The sequence below is a fragment of the Orycteropus afer genome, unplaced genomic scaffold (genome assembly GCF_000298275.1).
Source record: "Orycteropus afer afer isolate SDZICR_OR568_19922 unplaced genomic scaffold, OryAfe1.0 scaffold00255, whole genome shotgun sequence".
In the NCBI taxonomy this organism is placed as follows: Eukaryota; Metazoa; Chordata; class Mammalia; order Tubulidentata; family Orycteropodidae; genus Orycteropus; species Orycteropus afer.
The window spans coordinates 3,794,253-3,819,016 of NW_006921842.1; the positions used below are offsets into that span (position 1 = coordinate 3,794,253).

General features: G+C 39.0%; 1 protein-coding gene across 1 annotated transcript in view; it reads right to left on the bottom strand.

Moving 5' to 3' along the window:
* Positions 1-24,764, bottom strand: part of SLC17A1 (solute carrier family 17 member 1) — a 49,298-nt gene that overhangs the window by 11,406 nt on the left and 13,128 nt on the right. Inside the window, exons 2-10 of the mRNA XM_007949880.1 lie at positions 20,510-20,682; positions 17,758-17,991; positions 17,587-17,674; positions 17,150-17,236; positions 12,870-12,988; positions 12,605-12,766; positions 11,476-11,608; positions 11,237-11,384; positions 4,284-4,374 (exon numbers count right to left, since the gene is read on the bottom strand). Of these exons, the coding sequence (XP_007948071.1) occupies positions 4,284-4,374; positions 11,237-11,384; positions 11,476-11,608; positions 12,605-12,766; positions 12,870-12,988; positions 17,150-17,236; positions 17,587-17,674; positions 17,758-17,991; positions 20,510-20,682 (1,235 nt within the window). The remainder of the gene's footprint in view (positions 1-4,283; positions 4,375-11,236; positions 11,385-11,475; positions 11,609-12,604; positions 12,767-12,869; positions 12,989-17,149; positions 17,237-17,586; positions 17,675-17,757; positions 17,992-20,509; positions 20,683-24,764) is intronic.

Genomic DNA, 24,764 nt, shown 5'->3' on the forward strand with positions numbered 1-24,764 from the left:
AAAAAAAAAAAAAAAAAAAGACCAATCTCACCTGTCTAACAAGGACTTGTGGAACCTCCAAAAACAAGTCCCTTAGACACCTGTGGTAGTTAAATTTGTATGTCAACTTGGTTGAGTCTGGTTGAGTGGCTGGGCAGCTAGTAGTTATTCCCCATGATAAGACTGGCAATCAACTCCATGGTGGGATCTACCACAAGCAGCTAAGCAGCTACCTTTGGACTGCAGTCTGCTTCCTGTATATAAGGAGAAGCCTTGGGAATAGTTTCTAGCTTTTGGCACACTTGAATCCTGTATGTAGCCGAGTCGTTGTTCAGCAGCCTGCCATATTCTGCTGATCTTGGGACTTTCAATGGACTTGAATCCATGGCCTGCTCTGTGGTTTGGTAACATCGGGACTGTGCCTTTTTACTTGTCAACCTTGGGCTTGTCAGCCTCAGCAGCCAGCAGCTGAGTGAAGAAAAGCCTCCAGCTTCAGTGGGCCAGGAGCAGGAGGCTGAGCTGCAACCCAAGGTTGAGGGGCTTTCAACCAGCCCCTAGAGCCTGGCACTTTTAACTTGGTCTTAAAGCCTCCAAATTGTAAGAATAAACTTGTTTGTTCAAGCCATCCCATTTGTGGTATATTCTTGTCAGAGCGGCACTAGGTAACCAGAACAACACCTTTCAGGCCTGGAACTGAACTCACCCTCATAGTTCAGTGTTCTGGCAAATGATAGACAATACTACAAAGTGAACAGTAACACCAGTGAGGTACACACTCCTTGGAACAATCAACCATACAAGATCAAAAGGGCAGCATCTGCCCAGGGATAAAAGTCAGCAGGCAGGAAGGGATAGGAAAAAAGGATGAATGGAAATGGTAAACTCAGGGAGAAAGTGGGAAGAATGTTTTTACCTTGTGGGGGTTGCAATCAATGTCACAAAATAAAATGTGTATGAATTGTTGAATGAAAAACCAACTTTTTTTAAAGTTTCTCCAAGTCACAGCAAAAAAAAAAAATTAATAAATAAATACACCAAAACCCCATACCCATTGCCATCAAGTTGATTCCAATTCATAGCAACTCCCATTGTTTTTCCAAGGCCATAAATCTTTATGGAAGTAGATTGCCTCATTTTCCTCCCACAGAGCAGCTGGTGGATTTGAACCCCTGACCTTCAGGTTAGCAGCTAAATGCCCTACCCACTATAACATCAGAGGTCCTTAATAAATAAATAAATAAATAAACAAAAATTAAAAATGTTCTTAGGGAATGTCTGATAATGAAAGTGAAGTCATTTTCCTCTAGGCAGTGTTTTTGTTTGTTCCATGCACTCTTGGGGACGCCAGCAGTCCTGAATTACTTTAAGTTAAGGCTTCACATTTTTTTGGTCCACCCATATGATAGTTGTTGTTATGTGCCATCGAGTCGGATCGACTCATAGCGACCCCTCCTTGGGTTTCTGAGGCAGTATCACTACGGAAGTAGATTGCTTCGTCTTCCTTCTGAGCAGTGGCCAGCCTTCTGGTTAGCAGTCAAGAGCCTTAGGCACTAAGCTACCAGAGCTCCTACCCATATGATAAGGACTGCTTTATTTCTTTTCACCTTTATTCCTTGGGTGCAGTTCTTGGAGGCTCTCATCAGAAAATGTCAGTTTATCAAGATCTGTGCCATTGACATGCTCTGATTAGCAGCAATAATAATAATAATAATAATAATAATAATAATAATAATAAAATCAGTTTTCCTCACCCCAAAACAAAAATTACTCACTTCTTAAGTTCCTGGTTTCTTCCATATCGTGTTCATTACAGCTTTCTATCTCTTTAGTTGTCTGAAACTTCATAGATGGCTCTTTTTACATTTCCCCAGCCATTTTAGTTGTCTTTATTAAAGGAGTTCCGCAAACGACTTATCTCTCATTAAGAGAAGCGGAAGCCTTATTCGTTCCACTTGCTGTAACCAATCTGAAGATTTTAATTCCAATGTTTATATCTTTTATTTCCAGAAACTAGATTTGGTTTTTAAATTTCATGTGTCTCATTTGTGTTTTCTATCCCCTCTTTCACTTCATTAACATGACGCAAACACACTAAATTTCCAGGAGCTCTGGTGACATAGCACCTACGGTATTTGACGGCTAACCAGAAGTCTGGCGATTCAAACCCACCAGCCACTCCTTGGAAGGAAGACTGGGCAATCTACTTCCATAGAGATACCACCTCAGAAACCCAAGGAGGGGTTGCTATGAGTTGGAACCAACTTGATGGCAGTGAAGTTTTTTTTTGTTGTTGTTGTTGTTGTTGTTTGGTTTAAATAAATTTCCAATAATTCTGAGGGTCTAATTTTGTGGTTTTTATTTTTTCTAACTGGACCTTGTGAACCCAGCCTCCAAGACCCTGAGACCAGAACTAGATGGTGCCCATCTACTACTGCTGACCACTCTGAAAGTGATCAAAACAGGAGGTCCTGGAGAGAGTTCCTTTTGACCCCTGATTACAAAATCCCCTTCACTGAAACTATATCCAGCAGGTTGTTCTGGAGCCTGTGTTCAGGGTGTGTTTTTCCAGAAAAGATTTTTCCAGGCATCTGTGAGCTTTGCTACCCTGGGACTACTTGCAATTCAATTCTTGGCTTCTGGCTTTTGGATTTTGAACTCAGAACCTTTGAAAGTTGGTTTATTGTTAAAAATCTCAGAAGAGGATGTTATTTTCAGTTTTTCCTTCTCTTTCAAGCTGAGCATGAGATAGAAAAATTTTCTTACTGAGAAGAGAGAGCTATGGATAGTTCTTGAACCACCTTTCCTCCTAATTTTTGGAAGCAGAGAAGTTAGCTCAGCCAACAACTTTTGAGCTGGTTCAATGAAGAATAGGTTGTAGTAGGTTATATGCTTGCTAACAGGTACCAAGTTCCAGTGTGCTGAAGTACCCCCTTTTTCTGACCATGGTAATTCCATAATTATTGTGAAGTTTCCTGCCTTTCTGATATATAACTATGTAGGGTGTGATGGTGGTGTGTTCTTCTCAATGGGAAATTTGCCATGGTACGTACATGCAGACCATCTTTCCTGGTCCAAGCTGTTGGATAAGGAGTATTCGGAGGAAATGCTTGCATGCTGCTACTCAGCTTACGGTTTTTCTCCAAACAAAACAAGTTAGTCTATGAACCACAAGGTGTTTGTGGTATGAGGGTGTATTTTTTGTGAATCCAGTTTTACACCTGCATTTTCATTCTGACTGTTCCTTTTTGAGTAGTTGTAAGACATTATATCTTATCCTCTCTTTGTCCATTTCAACTGATGATATAGATAACTCATGATTGGCAATTTACTACAGCAGCCAGTGGCTTCAATGGTCATTTGCATCACTGGAATCCGGCATTGTTTTCCTTTTTAATCTCTGGAAATTTCTGTCTTTTTTCCCCCCCAAGATCAGGCACGTATTTAAAAGCTAAAATTTGATAAGGAATTTTAAATGCTCTTAACAGAGGATTTCAGGTTATTATGTCCATGACCTCAGAAGGAAGATGGGGCAATCTTCTTCCGTAGTGATGCCCAAGGAGGGGTCACTATGAGACGGGTCTGACTTGATGGCACGTAACAACAAACAACAACATGTCCATGACACCTGTAGAAATAGTCAGGCTTTCATAGAAATGATTCTTTTGGTCATTCTTTAACACTATTTGCTCCTTATCCCTCATCTTCTTTCCTAACCAAACTATATCTTGTTACTTATATTTCTTCTCACCCAGTCATATATGGTTTTGGTCAAGTTGTGCATTCATTATTACAAAGCACAGAGTCCACTTCCATTCCAATGGCTAAAGAGTTCCCAGTACAACTAATTGTCATATTATGAGAAAGAAATTGTATTATCTGTAGATTTGGAGAGATGCTTGATTTGACTAAGTTTATTTTCAGATTACACAGTAACTTGTCTCCTGCTGATGCCTCCTTTGCATATTTTTCATACATACATACATGTGTGTGTGTGTGTGTATATATATATATATATATAGAGAGAGAGAGAGAGAGAGAGAGAGAGCTCTGGTGGCATAGTGCTTAAGGCATTTGACTGCTAACCAGAAGGCTTGTGGTTCAAATCCACCAGCCACTCCTTGGAAGGAAGGTTGGGCAATCTACTTCCATAGTGATACTGCCTCGGAAACCCAGTCGGATCTGACTCCATGGCAGTGAGTTTTGTTTTTGGTTTATATAGCTATATATGTATATATATTTATAAACTTCTTTCTCTGTACAATTAATATTGGAAAAATAGCTTCCCATGTCTGGGTGTTCCTTACCTCACTAATGATTATTCCAGTCAGAGTAGAAGAAATTAGTCCTCCTATCATTCCACAAAATATTGTAAGTCCTTGAAGAAATCCGTAATATCTATGCAAAAAGAAAGAACAGCAGTACACAGACGTAAAGTAATACAAATACTGCAAAAAGTCCAACCTAATCCAGTCAGATTTAAGAGAGATAACTGTTGATTTTGTGAAATTTACTTCTTCTGCATCTCATATTCCATTAAAATGTCAAGAAAAATATATAAATGTAAGCAAATTTCTTATACTACTGAATCAGAAAGGTTGGACTAGCAATAACAAATATGAAGATACTGCAAAAATAGGAACTTATTTAGAGTGAAGCTTGGCAGAGTTAGAAATCTTGAAAACACAATTGAGAAATTTAGAGCGCAGTGTCTGCTGATAATATGAATTGGTTTGGAGTTCAAAAAAATTGAAGGGCTCTCTTCACCTAGTTTAGTCCCATAATTCCAGAGCTATTGGCCTCAAAGATTGCTTCCAAAACTCATGCAAGGAAACCAGAAGATTTGTTTATAAACAATTATGATTGATCAATACTAGGCGCCCAAAGAAATCTCAGCAGGAAGTGAGACACTAAAGCAAGGAAGCCACAGGGAATAATGGATAAAGAAGAAGTCAAATTCATTAGCCATGAAGAACAAGGAAATGACTTTTAGAAAGCAGAACCAGGATCTAATCTAGAAATTATACTCCAGGATAGGGAGTCTTTTCTACCCAGATTTTGTCATTAAAGGCTCTATATTTTCAGTTCTTCATTTTTATGGTGGTGGTGGTGTTGTTATGTGCCGTCGAGTCTAACTAATCACAGTGATCCCTCCTTGGGTTTCCGAAGCGATATCACTATGGAAGTAGATTACCAAACTTCCTTCCGAGGAGTGGCTGGTGGGTTTGAACCGCCAGCCTTCTGGTTAGCAGTCAAATGCCTTAGGCACTATGCTACCAGAGCTCCCAGCTCCCTAATTAGGAACCTATGAATTAACAAACTGGTTATACACTCCACCCCTATTCAACATAGGTGCTCTGGTGGCATAGTGCCTAAGGCACTTGACTGCTAACCAGAAGGCTGGCAGTTCAAACCCACCAGCCACTCCTAGGAAGGAAGTTTGGCAATCTACTTCTATAGTGATACCACTTCGGAAACCCAAGAAGGGATCACTATGAGTTGGATCCGACTCGACAGGCAGTGCCTGCCTGCCTGCCAGCCTGCCAGTTGGGGAGGAATTATATTTGGACCTAGAATCCCTGTACGTTGGGATGTATGCAGACAAGGGGTGGCCTTTAAACTTGTTTCTTTTGAAGCAAGAGAGCATTTTCTAGTGTAAAGAAGAACACTTATAGTTAGTGAGTAGGTAGGTGAAGATTGTGGCAAAAACCATTAACCTTATCTATTCCTCTCTTCTTCAGTTTAGCAATAGAACCCCTGGGTTTTAATTGAGATTCAGGGCCATTTAGGACTCTCATGATCCTTTGTCACTTTTGCCTCTGTGAGCCTCTTCTTTTATAAAAGATATTAAATGGATGCGTAATACTATATATAAATTAAGTTAGGAAAAAGTAAAATTAATAAATAAAACTAGGTAAAATTTAAAAAAAGACAATTTCAGGCTAGTCATACAAGAAAGAAATCACAAACGAAAAATGTTTGAATCAAAGAGTATGTATAAAAACAAAAAACAAACAGAAGGCTTTTCAAGGTAAATTATAATAACAATAATAATAATAAAACTACACTCACTGCCATCAAGTTGATTCCAACTCATAGTGACCCCCTTTGGGTTTCCAAGGCAGTAAATCTTTACAGAAGTAGATTAGTCAGTCTTCCCTCTGAGAAGTAGTTGGTGGGTTTGAACCTCCAACTGTCTGGTTAGCAGTCAAATGCCTTAGGCATGATGCCACCAGAGCTCCTTAATAACAATAATAAATGTCTTAAAGTATCTTTATTTTGTTTTTATTTTCTAAGGATGTTTTCACTGTGCATAAAGTTCTAGATAGGCAGTTATTTATCTTTCAGCACTTCATAGAGCTCATTTTATGTTTCTTTTGAAAAGTCAGGAGTCAAGCTTACTGTTGCTACTAAACAGTAACATATCTTTTCTCCTATAGTTGATTTTAAGATTCTTATCCTTTGCTTTGGTTTTCAGCATTTGTTAACATGTATTTTTAAATTTATATTCTACCATGGTTGAGATTTACAGGGTTTTGCAGCTATTTTCTTATGAGTTTTGCTCTACTTTCTTTCTGGGACTCCATTTCTTTTATTTTCTTTTTTACTTATTTTCCATTCTTTTTTCTTTCTATAATTCCATTTGGGTATTTCCTTATGATGTGTTTTTTAGTTTACCAATCCTGTCTTCTTCCCATTTATTCTATGTTCCTTTTTAGGTTCATGCTTGACTTCTTTTGTGTTGTTTTTTTAATAGCATCCGCTCTACACTTTTACTATTCTTCAATAGTTACTCTAGAAACTAAATGATATATCCTTGTCTTATTTAAATGTAATATACAAAATAAAGCTTTTACTAATTCCCATTAGTGGAAGTATCTTAAAACACATTCATTTATACTCTTTCGTGTGTTGTGCCATTATTGTAACATATTTTAATTTACATCTATTTTATAGCCCATAAGCCTATTGATGTATTTGTTTTATAAATTCAGTAATTATTAGATTTACTGTAGTCTTTTTGCTATTTCTTTTCATTTTTCCCCATATATCTGTTTCATCTGTGATTATTTTACTTCTGCCTGATAAATTCTCTTTCAGTGATTTTGGCATTAGAGATCTGTTGTTGAGAAAGTCTGCAATTTGACTGAAAATGCTTTAATTTTACCTAATTCTTAAAGGGTATTTTTGCTATGTATAAATTTTCAGTTAATTGTTATTTTCTTTTTTGCATTTTAGAATATCAATTGATTTCTCAATTTTGTTGTTTCTGTTGAGAAGGCAACAGTCAGTCTTATTGTTAAAGTAATGTGCCTTTTCTATGAGACTATTTTAAAGATATCCTCTCTCTTTCTCTCCCTCACATTCCTTTTGTTAGCACTTGTACTGTGAAAGGCCTATATGTGCTTTCTTAATATTTGCCTTGTTATTTATTCTTACTGATGACATCTCTAATAATTACATTCTGTTCCAGACTATGGCTGTGGAAAGGGATTTAACTATTTTTACAGAAAGAGGTGCTTTCATTCCATGTAAAGAGAATCCCCAGTGTCAAGAATTCTGGGTACCATGACAAGTCCTCTGAAAACTATTACATATCCTCGGGGTGGAGCAACTCACTGCGCTTAGGGTAGCAAAGCCAGGGCGTTTGTATCCTACCCCTTGCGTTGCCTAGGGTTCCAGACAGTGAATACTTGATATGGAGAAATGGAAACCACCTTAAATTTATGTTAATGCAGAACCATTTTCTGAACAACATTAAGCTCTACAATTGCTTGTTTTTTCAGCTGCAACAGCCTATGGTGAAATACAAATTTTGCAAGTGGAAACATCCACTGAAGTAGACTTTAAATTGTATTGGTTTTATGTTTTGATATGATTTAGAAAACCTGAATTAAATTCAGAATTCTGAACTATGGTTCCATCCCACATGAAGGGAAATTCAAGGGTGCAAAATCTATTCATCAGTCAAAAATAATTAAAAGCACTTAAAATCTTCACTGGGGACTCCTTTTAAGGATGTCAAGGAAATGACAATGCTTTTTAATGCATCACAGAGCATCTTAAAAGTCCCTCATGCAATTCCAGGTACAATCCTTTGCCCAACTCTCCAGTTCTAGCAAAAACCAAGTTCTTTTCAGAGATTAATTTAGAAATGTGTCTACTAAGGAGTAAAGACATATTTCTCTTTAATAGGCAATGGAGGTACATAATTAGAAATATTCTTATTTAAATAAGAATTTTTTGTGTTGTTTTACTTTTTAAAAAAAATACGAATTCATATGGTTGAGGTATAACACATATATGTCCTAACGACTGAGGATAAACTAACTTAAGAAACAAAGAATTTTTTCCAAATTGTATACTAGTATATTTATTGGCTCTGACTCTAGAAAATTATCTAGCTAACATAAGATTTTGGCCCTTGGAATGATGTAGCTCAGGCCAAGTCAAATGTAAACAAGCCACTATCGGCTGAGATATTTCACATCCTACTCACCAGGCACTGGCAGATAACACTGGTGAGGAAATGACTTTGGAGGCAGACATAACTAAGTATGAATCCTTATTCTACTTATTACTAACTTTGTGACTTTAACTGTGAGACTTAGTCTCAGCTACTTTGGTCATATTTTTAGAAGAGACTGATTCCTGGAGAAGGATAACATGCTTAGTAAAGTGGAGGGTCAGCAAAAATGGGGAAGACCCTCAATGAGATGGACTGACACAGTGGCTGCAATGATGGGCTCCAGCATGGCAGGATTATGGGGATGGTGCAGGACCAGGTGCCACTGAGTATATTCATTCTGTTGTATATAGGGTCACTATGAGTCAGAGTCAACTCGACAGCCCCTAACAAAGACAACAACATGTGACTTTATATAAGTTAATTTCCTTGGCCCTGTGTTTCCTCACCTACACTATATGGATAATATTATTTCACAGTGGGGCATGCCAGGCACAGAAAAAATATCCAGTAAATGATAGTTATTTACAATTTCCTTTATCTGTGTATACATTCTTAGGTCCCTGGGTAACACAAATGGTTTGCGATAAATTACTAACCCAAAGGTTTGCAGTTCAAACCCAACCAGAATTATAGTGGAAGAAAGCTGGCAATCTTCTTCCAGAAAGACCAAGCCAAGCCAAGAAAACCCTATGGCACTCAGTTTTACTTTGTAACACTTGGACTCACCATGAGTCAAAATCAACTCAATGGCAAAACTTTTGGAGATTATATATATATATATATATATATATATATATATACACACACACACATACATATATATGTATATGTATATGTATATACATACATACATATATCTCCAAAACTAAGCCCACTGCCTTTGATTTGATTCCTACTCATAATGACCTCCATTGGGTTTCCAAGAAGGTAAACCTTTATGGAAGTAGATTGCCCAGTCTTCCTTCTGTGGAGTGGTAGCTGGTGGGTTTGAACTGCCAACCTTCTGGTTAGCAGTCAAATGCCTTAGGCATTATGCCACCAGAATGCCTATGTGTATGTGTGTGTTCAAACCCACTAGCTACTCCTCAGAAGGAAGGTTGGGCAGTCTACTTCCTTAGTGATGTATACTCTTAAGTTACCTGTTTTTCAAAGCAAATATGACTCAATTGGTACTGGAAATTTTTCATCAAATAATCCTTTTCTGTCTTCTTACATTTCCAAATAATCAGAACTTCAGGCATTTTTTAAGGATGCTCTTAAAACTAAATAAATCAATAAGTCCTCCTTATTCTGGTACACAGCTTGTGTAGACCAGGTGGGTAAATGACAAAGTGGAGTATTCTTGGTTAATTTTACCTCTCTCCCCCAGGGCACTGCCTTATACAACTTCCAAGTACCATTTACATTGGACCTATATTCTCCCAAAAAACAAACCAAAGCCATCGCTGTTAAGTCTATTTAATTTCAAAGCAATACTTCTAGAGCAGAGTATAACAGCCAGCCCCACAGGATTTCCAAGGCTGTAGATCATTACAGAAGCAGACAACCACAACTTTCTCCCACAGAGTGCTCGGTGGGTTTGAACCACTGACCTTTTAGTTAGCAGTCAATTGCTTAACCACTGCACCACCAGGGCTCCTTTTATGTTCTCAAGGGAGGACTAAATGACCCGTAAATTACAATGTGAATTGCATCACCTGGGGTTGTGCAAATGGCAGAGCTGTATCCATCAGCAAACTTATTATATCTACAAGAAGGCATGACACTGTTTTTAAGCCAAACACATCAGGATTTAACTCTCTAGTGAGACCCCAAACCAGTGGTGAGAACTTGGGCTGACAATTAAGTATGTGAACCTCAGTTATCTTAGTTGTAAAGTAAATATTACTAATATTGGTAGGTCATTATGAGCATAAACATGCACATAATAACAATAGCAATGGAACAGCTATTATAGAGTATTTGCTCTGTGTCAGCCACTGTAGTAGGCACTTAACATATCTTATTCAATCCTCATAATAAACCTATGAGGTAAATATTCTCTCATTACTCCCATTTTACAGATGAGGAAAAAGGCATAGAGAAAATGAATAATTTACTTGAGGTAACTGGACATGCTGATATTGAAACTCAGACATCTGACCCTAGAATCTCTACTATTGGTCTAGATTCATTGCTGTCGAGCCATTTCCAACTCACAGAGACACTGTAGGACAGAGAAGAACTTTCCATAGAGTTTCTAAGGTTGTAATCTTTATTGAAACAGATTGCCACATCTTTCTCCCATGGAGTCATTGATGGGTTTGAACTGCTAACCTTTTGGTTAGTAGTCAAACATTTGAACAGCTTGCACCACAAGGGTATATATAGATTTATTAGATAGAGGTGAATCCATTTATCTAAATTCTAAACCTGTGTCTTCATCTACCTATAATTGGGTATGTAATTATTACTTAAGGAGCTCTGGTGGCATAGTGCCTAAGGCATCTGACTGCTAACCACAAGGTTGGTGGTTCAAACCCATCAGCCACTCCACAAAAGGAAGCCTGGAGTCTACTTCCATAAAGATTTACCACCCTGGAAACCCAAAGGGGGTCACTATGAGCTGGAATTGACTCAATGGTAGTAAGTTTGTTTTGTTTTGTTCAATTACTACTTAGATTACAAGTCTGTCCTATATAGATGTTTCTCTAGACTTTTTGGCCTGCTGGGCATGAACTCCAAAATAACCGAAATCTGAAACATCTTTGAGAGCTTGGATGCAATAAAGGAGAATTTTTAAAATCCTACCTAGGAGCGATATCCATGGCATTTATCATTATTCCAGGCATACAAAAGCTTGCTGTTGCACTAGCAAGTATCAGGAAGATGATAGTGCTGAGAAAGCTGGAACTCAGGTAAGGCAAGCACATAATGAAGAGGGAAGGGAGGAGGAGTCCTGAGAAGTGAGACAAATAACACAGTCAGGTGCATTCTCACAATGAGGTGAAGGGTCCCCTAAGTGCTTGAATATTCTGGCTGGTTCTTACCTAGTGAGGTGAAGAGTTTCCGAATGGAAATTGTGCTGAGAATATTCCTGGACAAAAGGAAGTCTGCCATCTTACCTGCTAGGATAGCACAGATCCAGCCAAACAAACAGGAGAGAGCAGACAGTACCCCATTCTGAGAAGGAAACATTGTTCTGAGAGTGAGTATGAAGGAAAGAGTAGGGCTGATACACAGCATAATCCTTGCCCTGAAATTCAGTGTCTAAACTTTGTACTGCTTTATGGGAATCCATCAACATTCCAACCAATCCCAGAGTTACAGCTAGAGCCATATTACACAAAAGAAAAAGGAAAATAGTTTAGAAGTCAGTAAGAGTTGTCACAATCAGTATAATTTTCTACTTAAGCATGGGACCTGAGAGCAGTGAATACGAGGGGGAGTGCTCCACTGAGAATGAGAAGGGCTGGAAAATGATAGAGATAATACTGATAACAATTACAAAAGTATGTGTGCTTATTCTGAGCCAGCCACTCCCGACTCTTGTGTCAACTCCATAGTTTCATGAAAGATGAAACCCAGCAAGAGAGTTTAAATGGCCTCATTGTTAGACACGCATTACAGAATGCCCCAAGGTGGCAAGTTCAGACTCCATTTCTAAAGGAGTCTTCTCTGTTATCCATGGTACCAAACAAAAGGAGGTTACAGGCATCAACAAGCAATGGCATTGTGATTATGAGATGTCAGACCTTTCAGAGCAAGACCTGAGTTAGGGACTCACAATCCAATACTCGTTTCCTTACCCCAGGGGAGAAGATTGCTAAAAGCTGGGAAAGGTAGCAGGGCCCAGCCAAGTGACTTTCAGGGAAGAACACCAGCCCTCACCAGGGAAGGTGATGTTGAGCATTAAGCAATACACAAGGGCAATCTATAGTGAGTGGGACGTAGTGAATTTGTGGGAACATGAGCGTGTGTGTATTGCTGCAGAAGTGCCAGACACTGAATCTGTTATGTGAACAGTATTCACATAACTGGAAACGGTGAGTCTACAGGTAAAGAACATCAGCTGAACAGTGCAGGAGCAGGCAAGTACTGAGACTAGGGTCCAGAGAGACAGAAAAATGAGCACAGAATCCTTCATAAAATTAAAAGGAAAACAGAGAGTGGACTTACCTCTCTTATATTAACATGAAACGTGTAATCGATATACATTGGCGTGTATAGAGCCATGACGTTATTTGTCCAGAAACTAGCAAAATAACCAAGACAAATGGCCAAGAGTGGAAGAGACTTAAGCATAGACTTGATGGGTAGAGATTGTTGACTTGAGCTGAACTGGAAAAGAACCCATTAGTCGTTAGCATATTGGACCAAGCTGAAATACATCTCATTCAGAACATTATCTGAGAGGTGTTGAGGTGGATCATCCGTGTTCTACCTGCTGGGTGATGGAGGATGTGATGAAATTCTTCTCACTGATGCTTATACATGGGTGGTCCTTTGGGTCATCATAAACCAGAATGAACCAGAGAAGACTTAAGACACAGCCACAAGCACCTATCAAAGATGGACTGGTTAGAATTGGAATTGTTTCTGTCTATGGTGGGACTCTTTCCTAAATTGGTATTTTCCAGAGTATTAGTTTGAGAATCTGGATCTTCCTTTTCTTTTTTGAAACTTTGTAGCAAGGCTTACATTGTTTATAGTTCCCCCAGTACCCAAAGGTGCCCTCTACACCCCAGAATGAATTTTATAAGAAAGATGGTAAGTTCTCCAGCTGCCCTTGATCTCCTAGTGTCTGCATCTTTCCATGAATAACATCTTGGCCTTTCTACCCTTCAGTCCTAGTTTTTATAGGCATAGTGCCTAAGGCATTTGACTGCTAACCAGAAGGCTGGTGGTTCAAACCCACCAGCCACTCCTCAGAAGGAAGATTGGGCAATCTACTTCTGTAGTGATGCTGCCTTGGAAACCCAAGGAGGGGTCACTATGAGTCAGATCCGACTTGATGGCAGTGAGAATAAAGTGTTCAACCACAGCAGCCATAGGAATGTGGTATGGCTGAACCTACACTGGGCTTGACAATCATCCAGTTTTGTGAGCTTGGCCTCAGCCATGTTCCTGAGATAGAGCCTAGTTTTTATATATTCTATTTCTGTAAGAGTTTGCCAAATTAGTTCTTGTTTTTGAGTTTCCTATACTAATTTCTAGGGAGGTCTGGTGGTGTAGTGCCCAAGGCATTTGACTTCTAATGAGAAGGCTGGCAGTTCAAGCCCACCAGCCACTCCTCAGAAGAAAGACTGGACAATCTACTTCCATAGCGATACCACCTAGGAAAACCAAGGAGGAGTCATATGAGTCAGATCCGACTCTACAGCAGTGAGTTTTGTTTTGGGTTTGGTATACTAATTACCTGATCATAGGGAATCCTCTGTTGGGACAGGGAGTATGTAGTACTCACCAGTCAGTTTTCTAGAAATGCAATCATTCACTTGACAAGTATTGATTAAATACCTGTTATGTACCATGCCACCACCCATCTGTCAGTTTGTCATAATGTGTGGCTTTCATGTTGCTATGATGTTAAGATGAACCTGACCCAAGCCATGGTCTATCCCATTACTTCATATATATGTAAAAGCTGGACAATAAAACGAGGAAGACTGAAGAAGAATTGACTCATTTGAATTGTAGTGTTGGCAAAGAATATTGGATATACCAAGGACTGCCAGAAGAAATCTGTCCTGGAGGAAATTAAGCAAGAATGGTCCTTTGGAACAGGGATGGTGAGAGTTGGTCTCACTTACTCTGGACACATTAACAGGGGAGACAAATCGCTGAAGGACATCATGTTTGGTAAATTAGAGGCTTAGTGGAAAAGAAACCCTTAGTGAGATGGATTGATGCAGTGGCTGCCACAATGGACTTAAACATAGCAACTATTGTGAGGATGATACAAGACCAGGCAATGTCTTGTTGTATTATACCTAAGGTTGCTATTAATCTGAGCAGAATTCTTGGTACTTAATAACAACAACAACAACATGATGCTAGACTTTACACCACAGACATTTTAAAAACCATCACTTTAGTGGACAGGTTTCACCAGAGCTTCTAGACCAAGGTAGAGTAGGAAGGCAAGCCTGGCTCTTTACTTCCAAAAATTAATTAGTGAAAATCCTATGGAACACAAAAAAATGTTATCTAATCTAATATTGAAAGATGACCCTGAAGGTTGGAATGCACTGTACAATAACAATAGTCACAACAATGAACTCAAACATGTCAATGATCATGAAAATAGCACAGGGCCAGGCCTAGTTTCGTGTTGTGCAAGGGATCAGCATAAGTCAAAGCTGACTCCACAGCTACTAAGAACAAATGTGTGATACACTATTCTAGGTACTGGTGATATAGCAGTGAATAAAATAGACAAACACCCCAGCCTTCATAAGGCTTTGTTTCTAGTGAAAGAGAAGAAGACAGTGAAAAATTTGTAAGTAAAATGAACTGAATGAAGTTGGTTACAAAGAGTAGGAAGAAGGTCACATGGAAGTGAAGAAGGCGTGCTAGGCTCAGAGAAGGTTGAAATAAAGATGCAGACAGCTGGAACTAATAAACTCCATGCAGAGGGGCACTAAGTGCCAAGGCTCTAAGTCAGGAAACCAGCATGACTGGGTGGAAAGGGGAAGGGAAAAAAAAAAACAACTCACTGCCCTCAAGTCAGATCCAACTCATACTGTCAAGTCAGATCTGATTCATAGCAACCCCTCCTTGGGTTTCAGAGGTGGTACTCTACAAAAAGGAGCTCTGGTGGTGTAGTGCCTAAGGCACTTGACTGCTAATCAGAAGGCTGGCGGTTCAAACCCACCAGCCACTCCTTGGAAGGAAGGTTGGGCAATCTACTACCATAGTGATACCGCCTTGGAAACCCAAGGAGGGGTCGCTGTGAGTCAGTTCTGACTCAAAGGCACATAACAACAACAATCTCTACAAAAGTGGATTGCTCAATGTTCCTTCTGAGGAGTAGCTGGTGGGTTTGACCTTTGAACCACCAGCCTTCTGGTTAGCAGTCAAATACCTTAGGCAGTATGCTATCAGAGCTCCTAGAGAGGAGGATGGAAATGGATGAGAATTAAAGATAATAGGGCCAAATCATATGGAAAGTTGCAGCCCATTGTAAGATCAAAGGATTTTATAGCAATATTAGATGTGATTCACTTTAAACTTTAACTACCTTAAGGGAGCTCTGGTAGCATAGTGCCTAAGGCACTTGACTGCTAACCAGAAGGCTGGCAGTTCATACCCACCAGCCACTCCTCGGAAGGAAGATGGAGCAATCTACTTCCGTAGTGATACTGCCTCAGAAACCCAAGGAGAGGTAGCTGTGAGTCAGGTCCGACTCGAGGGCACATAACAATAACAACAACAGGGCAAAATAGAACTGCTCTATAGAGTTTCCAAAGCTATAATCATTACAGAAGCACACTGCCACGTTTTCTTCCATAGAGTGGCCAGTGGGTTTACAGGGCAAATCTTTTGGTTAAGCAGTCAAGCATTTAACCACTGCACCACCATGGCTCTTTTCAGAAGATGATAATAGCTTCCGTATCACAAGCACAGGTTATTGCACTATCCCTGTGATTCTGCCACATCTCTAATCTACCTTTTTAATTAATTACTTTATCATTAAAACCTTCTGAGTTTACCCGAGAATGGCTTTGGGCAAGTTACTTAAGTTTCTTCATCTGACATGTGTGTATGATAGCAGCCATCAATAATTCTTGACCCATAAATCTGAAATGAAGATCTGAAAGCCAAAATTGATTAACTCTTTCAGAAACCTCAATTTTTTATAATATTTTATTTATTTCATTTCATGAGCATGTCATATTTCAGTGCAAAAAAATTCATGTGTTTGATTATGGGGTGCTCCAAACCTTGCTTGGTACATAATGTATAAATATTGGTGTTGCTGTTGTTAGTTGCAATCAAATACACTCCAACTCATGACAACCCCATATGTGCAGAGTAGAACTTCTCCATAGGGTCTTCAAGGCTGTGCCTTTTGGCAACACTTCTCCAGGCCTGTATCCCAAGGCTCTTCTTGGTGGGATTGAACAGCTAACCTACTCGCCATATTATTTTTCTGAAATCTGAAAAGGTATCTGTGTTGACCATCCCCTGCTCCAAAAGTTTCACGTAAGGAGTTGTGGATCTGTTACACCTACTTTATAGAATTCCGAGGGCTATGCACAATCATGCATATATAGTTCTGAGCACAACGCTTGGTTTATAATAATAATTTTTAAAAAAAAACCTCACTATCATTGAGTCAGATCTGATTCATAGAGACCCCTCCTTGGCTTTCCAAGGCAGTATCTCTATGGAAGTTGATCGCCCAACCTTCCTTCCTAGGAGTGGCTGGTGGGTTTGAACTGCCAGCCTTCTGGTTAGCAGTCAAATGCCTTAGGCACTAAGCCACGAGAGCTCCTTGTCTTATGATAAGAATTTAATAAATGTTGGCTTATAATAAGAACTTAATAAATGTTGACTTCTCTCTCTTTCAATGGGATTCATGTTTTTCAACATTGTTAACTTTATGAGTTTGAGTGGTTTTATTTACTTTATATAAAGTATTAGGTTTTTTATCTCTTTTTTTAATTTTTGCTTCTTAAATTCTGAATAATAACTGAGCTTTTATAGAAAGTGACTCACCAAGAATATAGAAGACAACGGGCCAGCCCATGGACTGACAGATGAATCCAGTCACAAGCAGGACAATGAAAGATCCCAGAATAAAGCCTAATAAAAAAGGCACAAAGGACACCCCTGATTAATCCAGGCATCTGAAAGTAGAGATAACATAGCCTTATGGTAGCAATGAACAATTTCCTATAAAATAAATTCATACCGCGTAACACTGAGAACAAAAGACTGAAGTATTTGCTTTTCTCTCTTTTTCTCTGCTATTTCAGATAAGAAACTTACTCCATTCTAGACAGTTTCATCATCTTTAAAGTAAGAATGCTGAAATGGAATATTTCCAAAGCTCTTGACAGTTCAGACCACAAATGTTTCTGACAGCTGTAGGAAAGAACATGATCTATTGAGGTGAAAATGTGATTCAGCCATTTTAGACCTGAAATCTTTACCTGATTGACTTATAGAAGTAAGTAGGCCTCGTTCCTTAGGGGGAGCCCATTTGACCCATATTGCATGCTGTGCTGTTCCTGCCATCCCCTGAAATGAGAGACATGAGGCATTTGGTCTCTGATATTTTTCATCAATTTAAAGTCTCTTCAGTTTTTGCGTTATCTGAATACCTGAGCTATGCCTTGGACTACTCGGCACACAATGATCGAAGTTTCTCCAAGTTCAGCTGCCAGTGGGAGGAGCAGGCTCAACAGAGAGCTGAAGAACAATGCACAGGCCACTATTTTCTTTACAGAATATATTCCAGACAAGTATCCACTAGGAATTTGGATTAAGGTTGTACCATAGATGATGGAACTGAGGATGATTCCCTGGATTTCTGGGCTCCAATTATACACAGGGTTCTAAAACAAAAGAGGCACATCTAACTGCTCAGCATACTGGAGATTTACTGTGATATTCAAGGATGAGGGGAAACTGGTCTTCTTGTTCATCCCGTGTAAAGTTAAAGTAGCTCCCCTCTACTCAATATTCTTTATTATAAGGTCTTTTTCATTCCTTTATAACACATTTGTGCATGTGCTTACAGTTTATAATTAAGCCCTGGTGGTGTAGTGTCTCAGGCATTTGACTGCTAAACAGAAGGCTGGCGGTTCAAACCCCCCAGGCACTCCTCGGAAGGAAGGTTGGGCAATCCACTTTTGTAGTGATATCACCTCGGAAACCCAAGGAGGGGTAGCTATGAGTGGAGTCCGACTTCACAGCACATTACAACAACAACAACAAACCTCAGCTATTACAAAATCCTTGTGGCTGAGAGTGCCTTCTGTACCTCATATGCATGTCACAGTGTAAACATTGAATATGTGTTGCTTGGATGTTGGTAAACTACATGTAAAATGCATGTAGCTCTAAAAACCTCAGTTGGCATTTCCCTATTCAACACATTAACTAATAGTCATTAGACAAAGCATCTCATATATAAAGTATTCTATATAAGCCTAATGAATATATACTTATAAATATGCTTATAAATTTATATGAGTCATACAAATGATTAAGAGGTAGATGATACACCAATAGGTAAAAATGGATTAAGGATATCAAGAAATAATTTATGGGAGAAAAACTAAAGTAACCAATAAACATGGGTCATAGAGATACGAAAGTGCGCAATTTCATTAATAATAAAGGAACACATATTTTAAAATTACGGTAGAATTTCAAATTATCAGATTAGAAAACAGTTTAGTTTGAAATACCCTCATGCTATACCTTTATACTTAAATCTATACTCCTCCTCCATCCCTAAGCCCTGGCAATCACTAACCTATTCTTTATCTGGATAATTTTGTTATCTTATGAATGGTATGTAAATAAAATAATATGTAAACTTTTGTTATTGTCTTTTTTCTTTTTTTCACTCAGCATAATTTCCCTGAAATACACCCAAGTTGTTGTATGAATCAGCAATTTTTTCCTGTTTATTGCTGAGTAATACTCCAATGGTTTGGATGTACAATCATTTGATGATTTGTCTAGCCATTCACCTACTGAGAGGTATTTTGTTTCCAATTTTTAGCCATTACAAATGAAACAACTCTGATCATTCATGTACAAGTTTCTGTGCAAACTTAAGTTTCATTTCTCTGAGATAAATGCCCAGGAGTACAATGACAGAGTCTTGTGCTAAAGGTATGTTTAGTCGTATAGAAGACTGACTAGCTGTTCCCAAGTGGCTACATCATTGTACATTCTCACCAGCAATGCATGAATGAGAGAAGTATACTATATTCTGGGCAGTGTTAGGTATTATCACTTTGTTTCATTGTTGTTTTTAGGCTTTTCTTGTAGGTTTATAATGCTATCTCATTGTGTTTTTAATTTGCATTTCTCTAATAGCTCTGGTAGCATAGTGGCTAAAGCACTTGACTACTAACCAGAAGGCTGGCGGTTCAAACCCACCAGCCACTCCTCAGAAGGAAGGTTGGGCAATCCTACCTCCGTAGTGATACTGCCTCGGAAACCCCAGGAGGGGTCGCTATGAGTCGGGGCCGACTTGACGGACATAACAACAACAACAACAATAGCTAATGAGGTTGAATACATTTTCATGTGCTAATCTGCCATCTGTGTGTCTTTATCAATGAAATGTCTGCCATGTCTTTTGCCCATTTCAAATATAAAAAGGGTGAAAATAGGAAACTAAGTTTGTATTTGACTATATATTTACAAAGGAACGCATGGAAGAGAATAGTGAAAAAATATTCCTCCCACCCTTCTGTTTTTTCTACAAAACAAAAAACCACTCACTGCTGTTCAGTCGATTCAACTCACAGTGACCCCTCCTTGGGTTTCTGAGGGAGTATCTCTATGGAAGTAGATTGCCCAATCAATCTTCTTTCCAAGGAGTGGGTGGTGGGTTGAACTACCAGCCTTCTGGTTAGCAGTCAAATGCCTAGGCACTACACCACCAGAGACTCTAGTACTTACATTTTCTGAAGGTAACAACTCATTAACTTCCAGAGATAAAAATTAACAAAACATATAAACACGTTACCTATTCAAAACTTAAATAAAAAACTAGAATGTATCTTCACCTTCCACTTCTGTTTTAAAATGCTTTCCCCTATTTCTCTTGTCCAGACTTGTTGATTCTAAAGGAACTGTGCCTCTTACGTTTTGTTCTTCTTTGCATAAAAGAGAGTTCACACACACACACAAAGACCTTTACAAACATTGAGGCATATTTTAATTATGGAACATGTCTATCTCCATTACCTTTGCCTAGGTAGATCAATGCTTAAGCTTCTTTTTTCTGTTTATTATTATCTTCTATCAAATATGATTACATTCAATCTCTGCACAAAGTAGCGAGACAGGATTTTAACCTCATGGTTCTCGGTAATGTTTTTGATATACCTTTACGTGATCCAGGAGCTCGTCTGCGGAGGTGTTGTGCAACCCATGTAGATACGTGGTGTTCACCATGGCCACCATTGTGAGGCTCAGACATGTGCGTTGTGCCATTATTACAACATTACAGGAATGTGTGAGAAAAGATAATCCATAGCGAAAAGAACAAAAACCTGGGACTGGGAAGTAGAAGAGAAAGTCTCAGTTGATAACACAACAGAGGTCAAAACAAACTTTAACATAAGGAAGTATTGCGTAGTGATTGTAGTGATACTGCCTCGGAAATCCAAGGAGAGGTCGCTATGAGTCAGATACGACTCCAAGGCAGTGGTTGCGTTTTGTTATTATTGTTGTTGTTGTTATGTGCCGTGAGTCTGACCGACTCATAGCGACCCGTCCTTGGGTTGCGGAGGCAGTATTACTACGGAAGTAGATTGCCCAACCTTCCTTCCGAGGAGTGGCTGGTGGGTTTGAACCGCCAGGCTTCTGGTTAGCAGTCAAGTGTCTTAGGCACTACGCTACCTGAGCTCCTGGTTGCATTTTAGATATGGTTTAAAATTTTTTGTAGTTAATGACTTTTGTGAAAGTAAGATACAATAGGAAGATGTGTGACTGATTTTAGTCCCTAAAATATAATCCCAACTAGAATGCCACTAATAAATTAAGCCAGTCCTCCAAGCAGCCTGAGTCTTGTCAGTTTTACAGAGACCTCTTACAAATACCCTGAGTTACTTTTGGGTGGAAGTCCCCTTACTAACAACAAAGATACCTTCTCTCAAGGAAATTTCTCCACTCTCCAAATTTGTTATTTAAGAAACTCAGGTGTACACACTGGAAAAAAAAAAATGCTTTTAAAAAATATAATCTACTTATTCAGTTAACATAAACTAGAGCAATCGGTATGATGCTGGTGTAAGGCCAAACACAGTTTGAAAGAAAATAAGGAGTCTAGAAACAGATGCACATATATGGTCAAATGCTTTTAAATAAACAGCAATGCAATTCAACCGGAGAAAGTAAAGTCTTCAAGACATGAAAAGGGGACACTAAGCATAGGGGGGGAGCTCTGGTAGCATAGTGGCTAAGGCTCTTGACTGCTAACCAGATAACAACAACAACAACAAGCGTAGGGGACATTGAGCTTCTGCTAAGGGTAATGGGAAAATTTGAGAACAGATAATAGTAATGGTTGAACAACATGATGAACATAATTAATATGACTGAACTATACATGTGACACTTTTTAAAATGGCAAATGTTTTGTTACATATATATATTGCACAATAAAAACAAACAAAAGTATACTCACAGCCGTCAAGTCGTTTCTGACTCATAGGGACCCCTCCTTGGGTTTCTGAAGCAATGTCTCTATGGAAGTAGATTGCCCTATCATCCTTCCGAGGAGTGGCTGGTGGGTTTGAACCGCCAGCCTTCTGATTAGCAGTCAGATGCATTAGGCACTATGCCACCAGGGTTCCCATAAACAAAAGTATATGTCTGTAAAAAGCAACTTGCCTGAAATGTTTATAGTAGCTTTATTCAAAATGGCAGAATGCATGGAATGGATGAACAGATTGTGGAATGTAATTAAAATGGATATTACCCAGAAATAAAAGAATAAAACTGCAATATACTAGACAACCTGGATGAGTCCCAACAAAATGTATGTTCAGCTCAAAAGCTAGACATGAAAGAGTAAATCTATATGAATCCATCTTTATGAAATTCAAAAACAGGCAAAATGAATCTATGTGGCTAGATACCAGAACAGCTGTTTTCTTTGGGGGAAGAGCGGGTAGATTGGAAACGGGCATGATGGAACTTTTTCAGTGATATAATGCTCTATGAAAGTCTCTGGGTGGTACAAATGATTTATGCTCAACTACTAACCTACTACATTTAACTGCTAACCAGAAGGCTGGAGGTTCAAACCCACTAGCCACTCCTCAGAAGGAAGGTTAGGCAAATATCACCTTGAAAACCCAAGGAGGGGTCACTATGAGTCCAATCGATTTGATGCCAGTGAGTTTGTTTTTTATGTTTTTTTCCCAGTGGCATGTTGGAAGAAAGACCTGATGATCTGTTTCCATAACAATTACAGCCAAGAAAACCCTGTGGAGCAATTGTCCTCTGTAAGACATGCAATCGCCAAGAGCTGGAATCAACAGTCGATTTTTGGTTAGGGTGTTCTTTGAGTCGTGCTTACACAGGTGTATAAGTTGATCAAAACTCATCAAAAAGTACATCTAAGATCCATGTATTTTATTGTGTGTAATTATACCTCAACAAAAATTAAAAATACGTTGAGTAACTATGATCAAATTGCCATAAATCCCAAGGTTTCCAGGGACATTTGTTGTCAAGGAGACTACAAAGAAGAGATGAGCTACATTGTTACTACCCCATGGAGGACAACTCGGCATCTGTTCACTATATTTTGAAATGCTCTGGCTGGTATGGAGAAATGAATTTGACTTTTAAATATTGGTACTATATTCAAACAGCTTGCCAAAGCTTACTATTATTTCTAAAAATACATCTGTTAATTTGGGGAGCTTGCCTATGTAGAAAGAAAAAAAAAAACTAGCTGCTATGGAGTCATTTCTGACTCATAGGCAAGATGTAAATAATGATGATTTTATTTCTTCTCTTCCTATCCTTGTGTTTTTAATTATATTTACTCATTGAATCGGAACCACCCCAACACTACTTATTGCTTGGAGAATTCCTGGTATTCCACCATTCTTCTTGATTGTATACAGAGTGATTCTAATGTTTCTATGTTTTGGATAATGTCTAAGGTATTGTTGTAGATATACTTGACAAAGTGTATTTGCTTTCTATTGCTGTGTAACCAATTATCACAAATTTAGTGACTTAAAACACAACTCCACAAGTCAGAAGTCTAGGCATAGTGTAGCTGGGTTCTCCGCTCCGGTTCTGAAATGTTGAAATCACAGGATTGGCCGGAATTAGTTCTCTTCCGGAGAATCTTGGGAAGAATTCGCCTATAAGCCCAGTCAGGTAGTTGGGAGAAGTCTGTTTTCTGCAGACATAGGACTCAGTCTCCAGTTCCCTGCTGGCTGTCATTCTAGAGCTGCCCTCATCTCCTGAATGTTGTTCAAATTACTGTTCTCCTTCACCTCCAAAGCCAGCAAAGGACAATCTCTCTTACATTAACCCCCTCTTATACGTCAATTTCTTTAACTATTCTGTCTGTAGGAGCCCTGGTGGCATAATGCCTAAGGCATTTAACTGCTAACCAGAAGGCTGGAGGTTCAAACCCACCAGCCATTCCTTGGAAGGAAGACTGAGCAATTTACTTCTGTAGAGATACCACCTTGGAAACCCAAGGAGGGGTCGCTATGAGTCAGAATTGACTAGAGGGCAGTGAGTTTGATTTTTTGTTTCGTTCTGTCTATGACCTCTAGGTAGCATAGTGCCTAAGGCACTTGACTGCTAACCAAAAGGCTGGCGGTTCAAACCCACCAGCCACTCCTCAGAAGCAAGGTTGGGCAATCTACTTTCCTCGGAAATCCAAGGAGGGGTCACTATGAGTCGGGTCCAACTCGACAGCACATAACAACAACAACATGACCTTTAGACCCAAATTTAAAGGATTTGTGTGATTAGATCAAGCCATCTGGATAATTTCCATGTTTTCAGAACAATTGCTTTGGGACCATTATTTTAGCTGCAAAATCCCTTCAAGCAGCACTTCGATCAGGCTGTGGTTGATAGATATTATGGATTGAATTATGTCCCCCTCAAAATATGTGTTGTAAATCCTAACTTCTATGCCTGTGATTAAAATCCCAATCAGGATTGGGTTGTCTTTGTTATGTAATGAAGCAGGATTAGTGTAGGATGTATCTTGAGCCAATCTCTTTTGAGATATAAAAGAGATTAAAGAAGTGAGCAGAGGAGAGATAGGGTAAGATAGATGTCCAGACAAATGGAGATCTTTAAGGAACCAGGAAGTAGTGGTTGAAGACACAAAGACCTTCTTTCAGAGCCGACAGAGAAAGAAAGCTTTCCCCTAGAGCTGATGGTCTGAATGTGGGCTTCTGTGCTCCTAAAGTGTGAGAAAACAAATTTGTTTGTTAAAGCCTCCAATTTGTGTTATTACTTTATAGGTACTACATAACTAAGACAATTGAATAACAGGAATAAGATGTATGCACATGAGGTGCTAGGAATCATGGGGGGACTCTTAGAATTCTGCCTACCACAGTAATTTTTTCTTTTTTTTTTTTTTTTT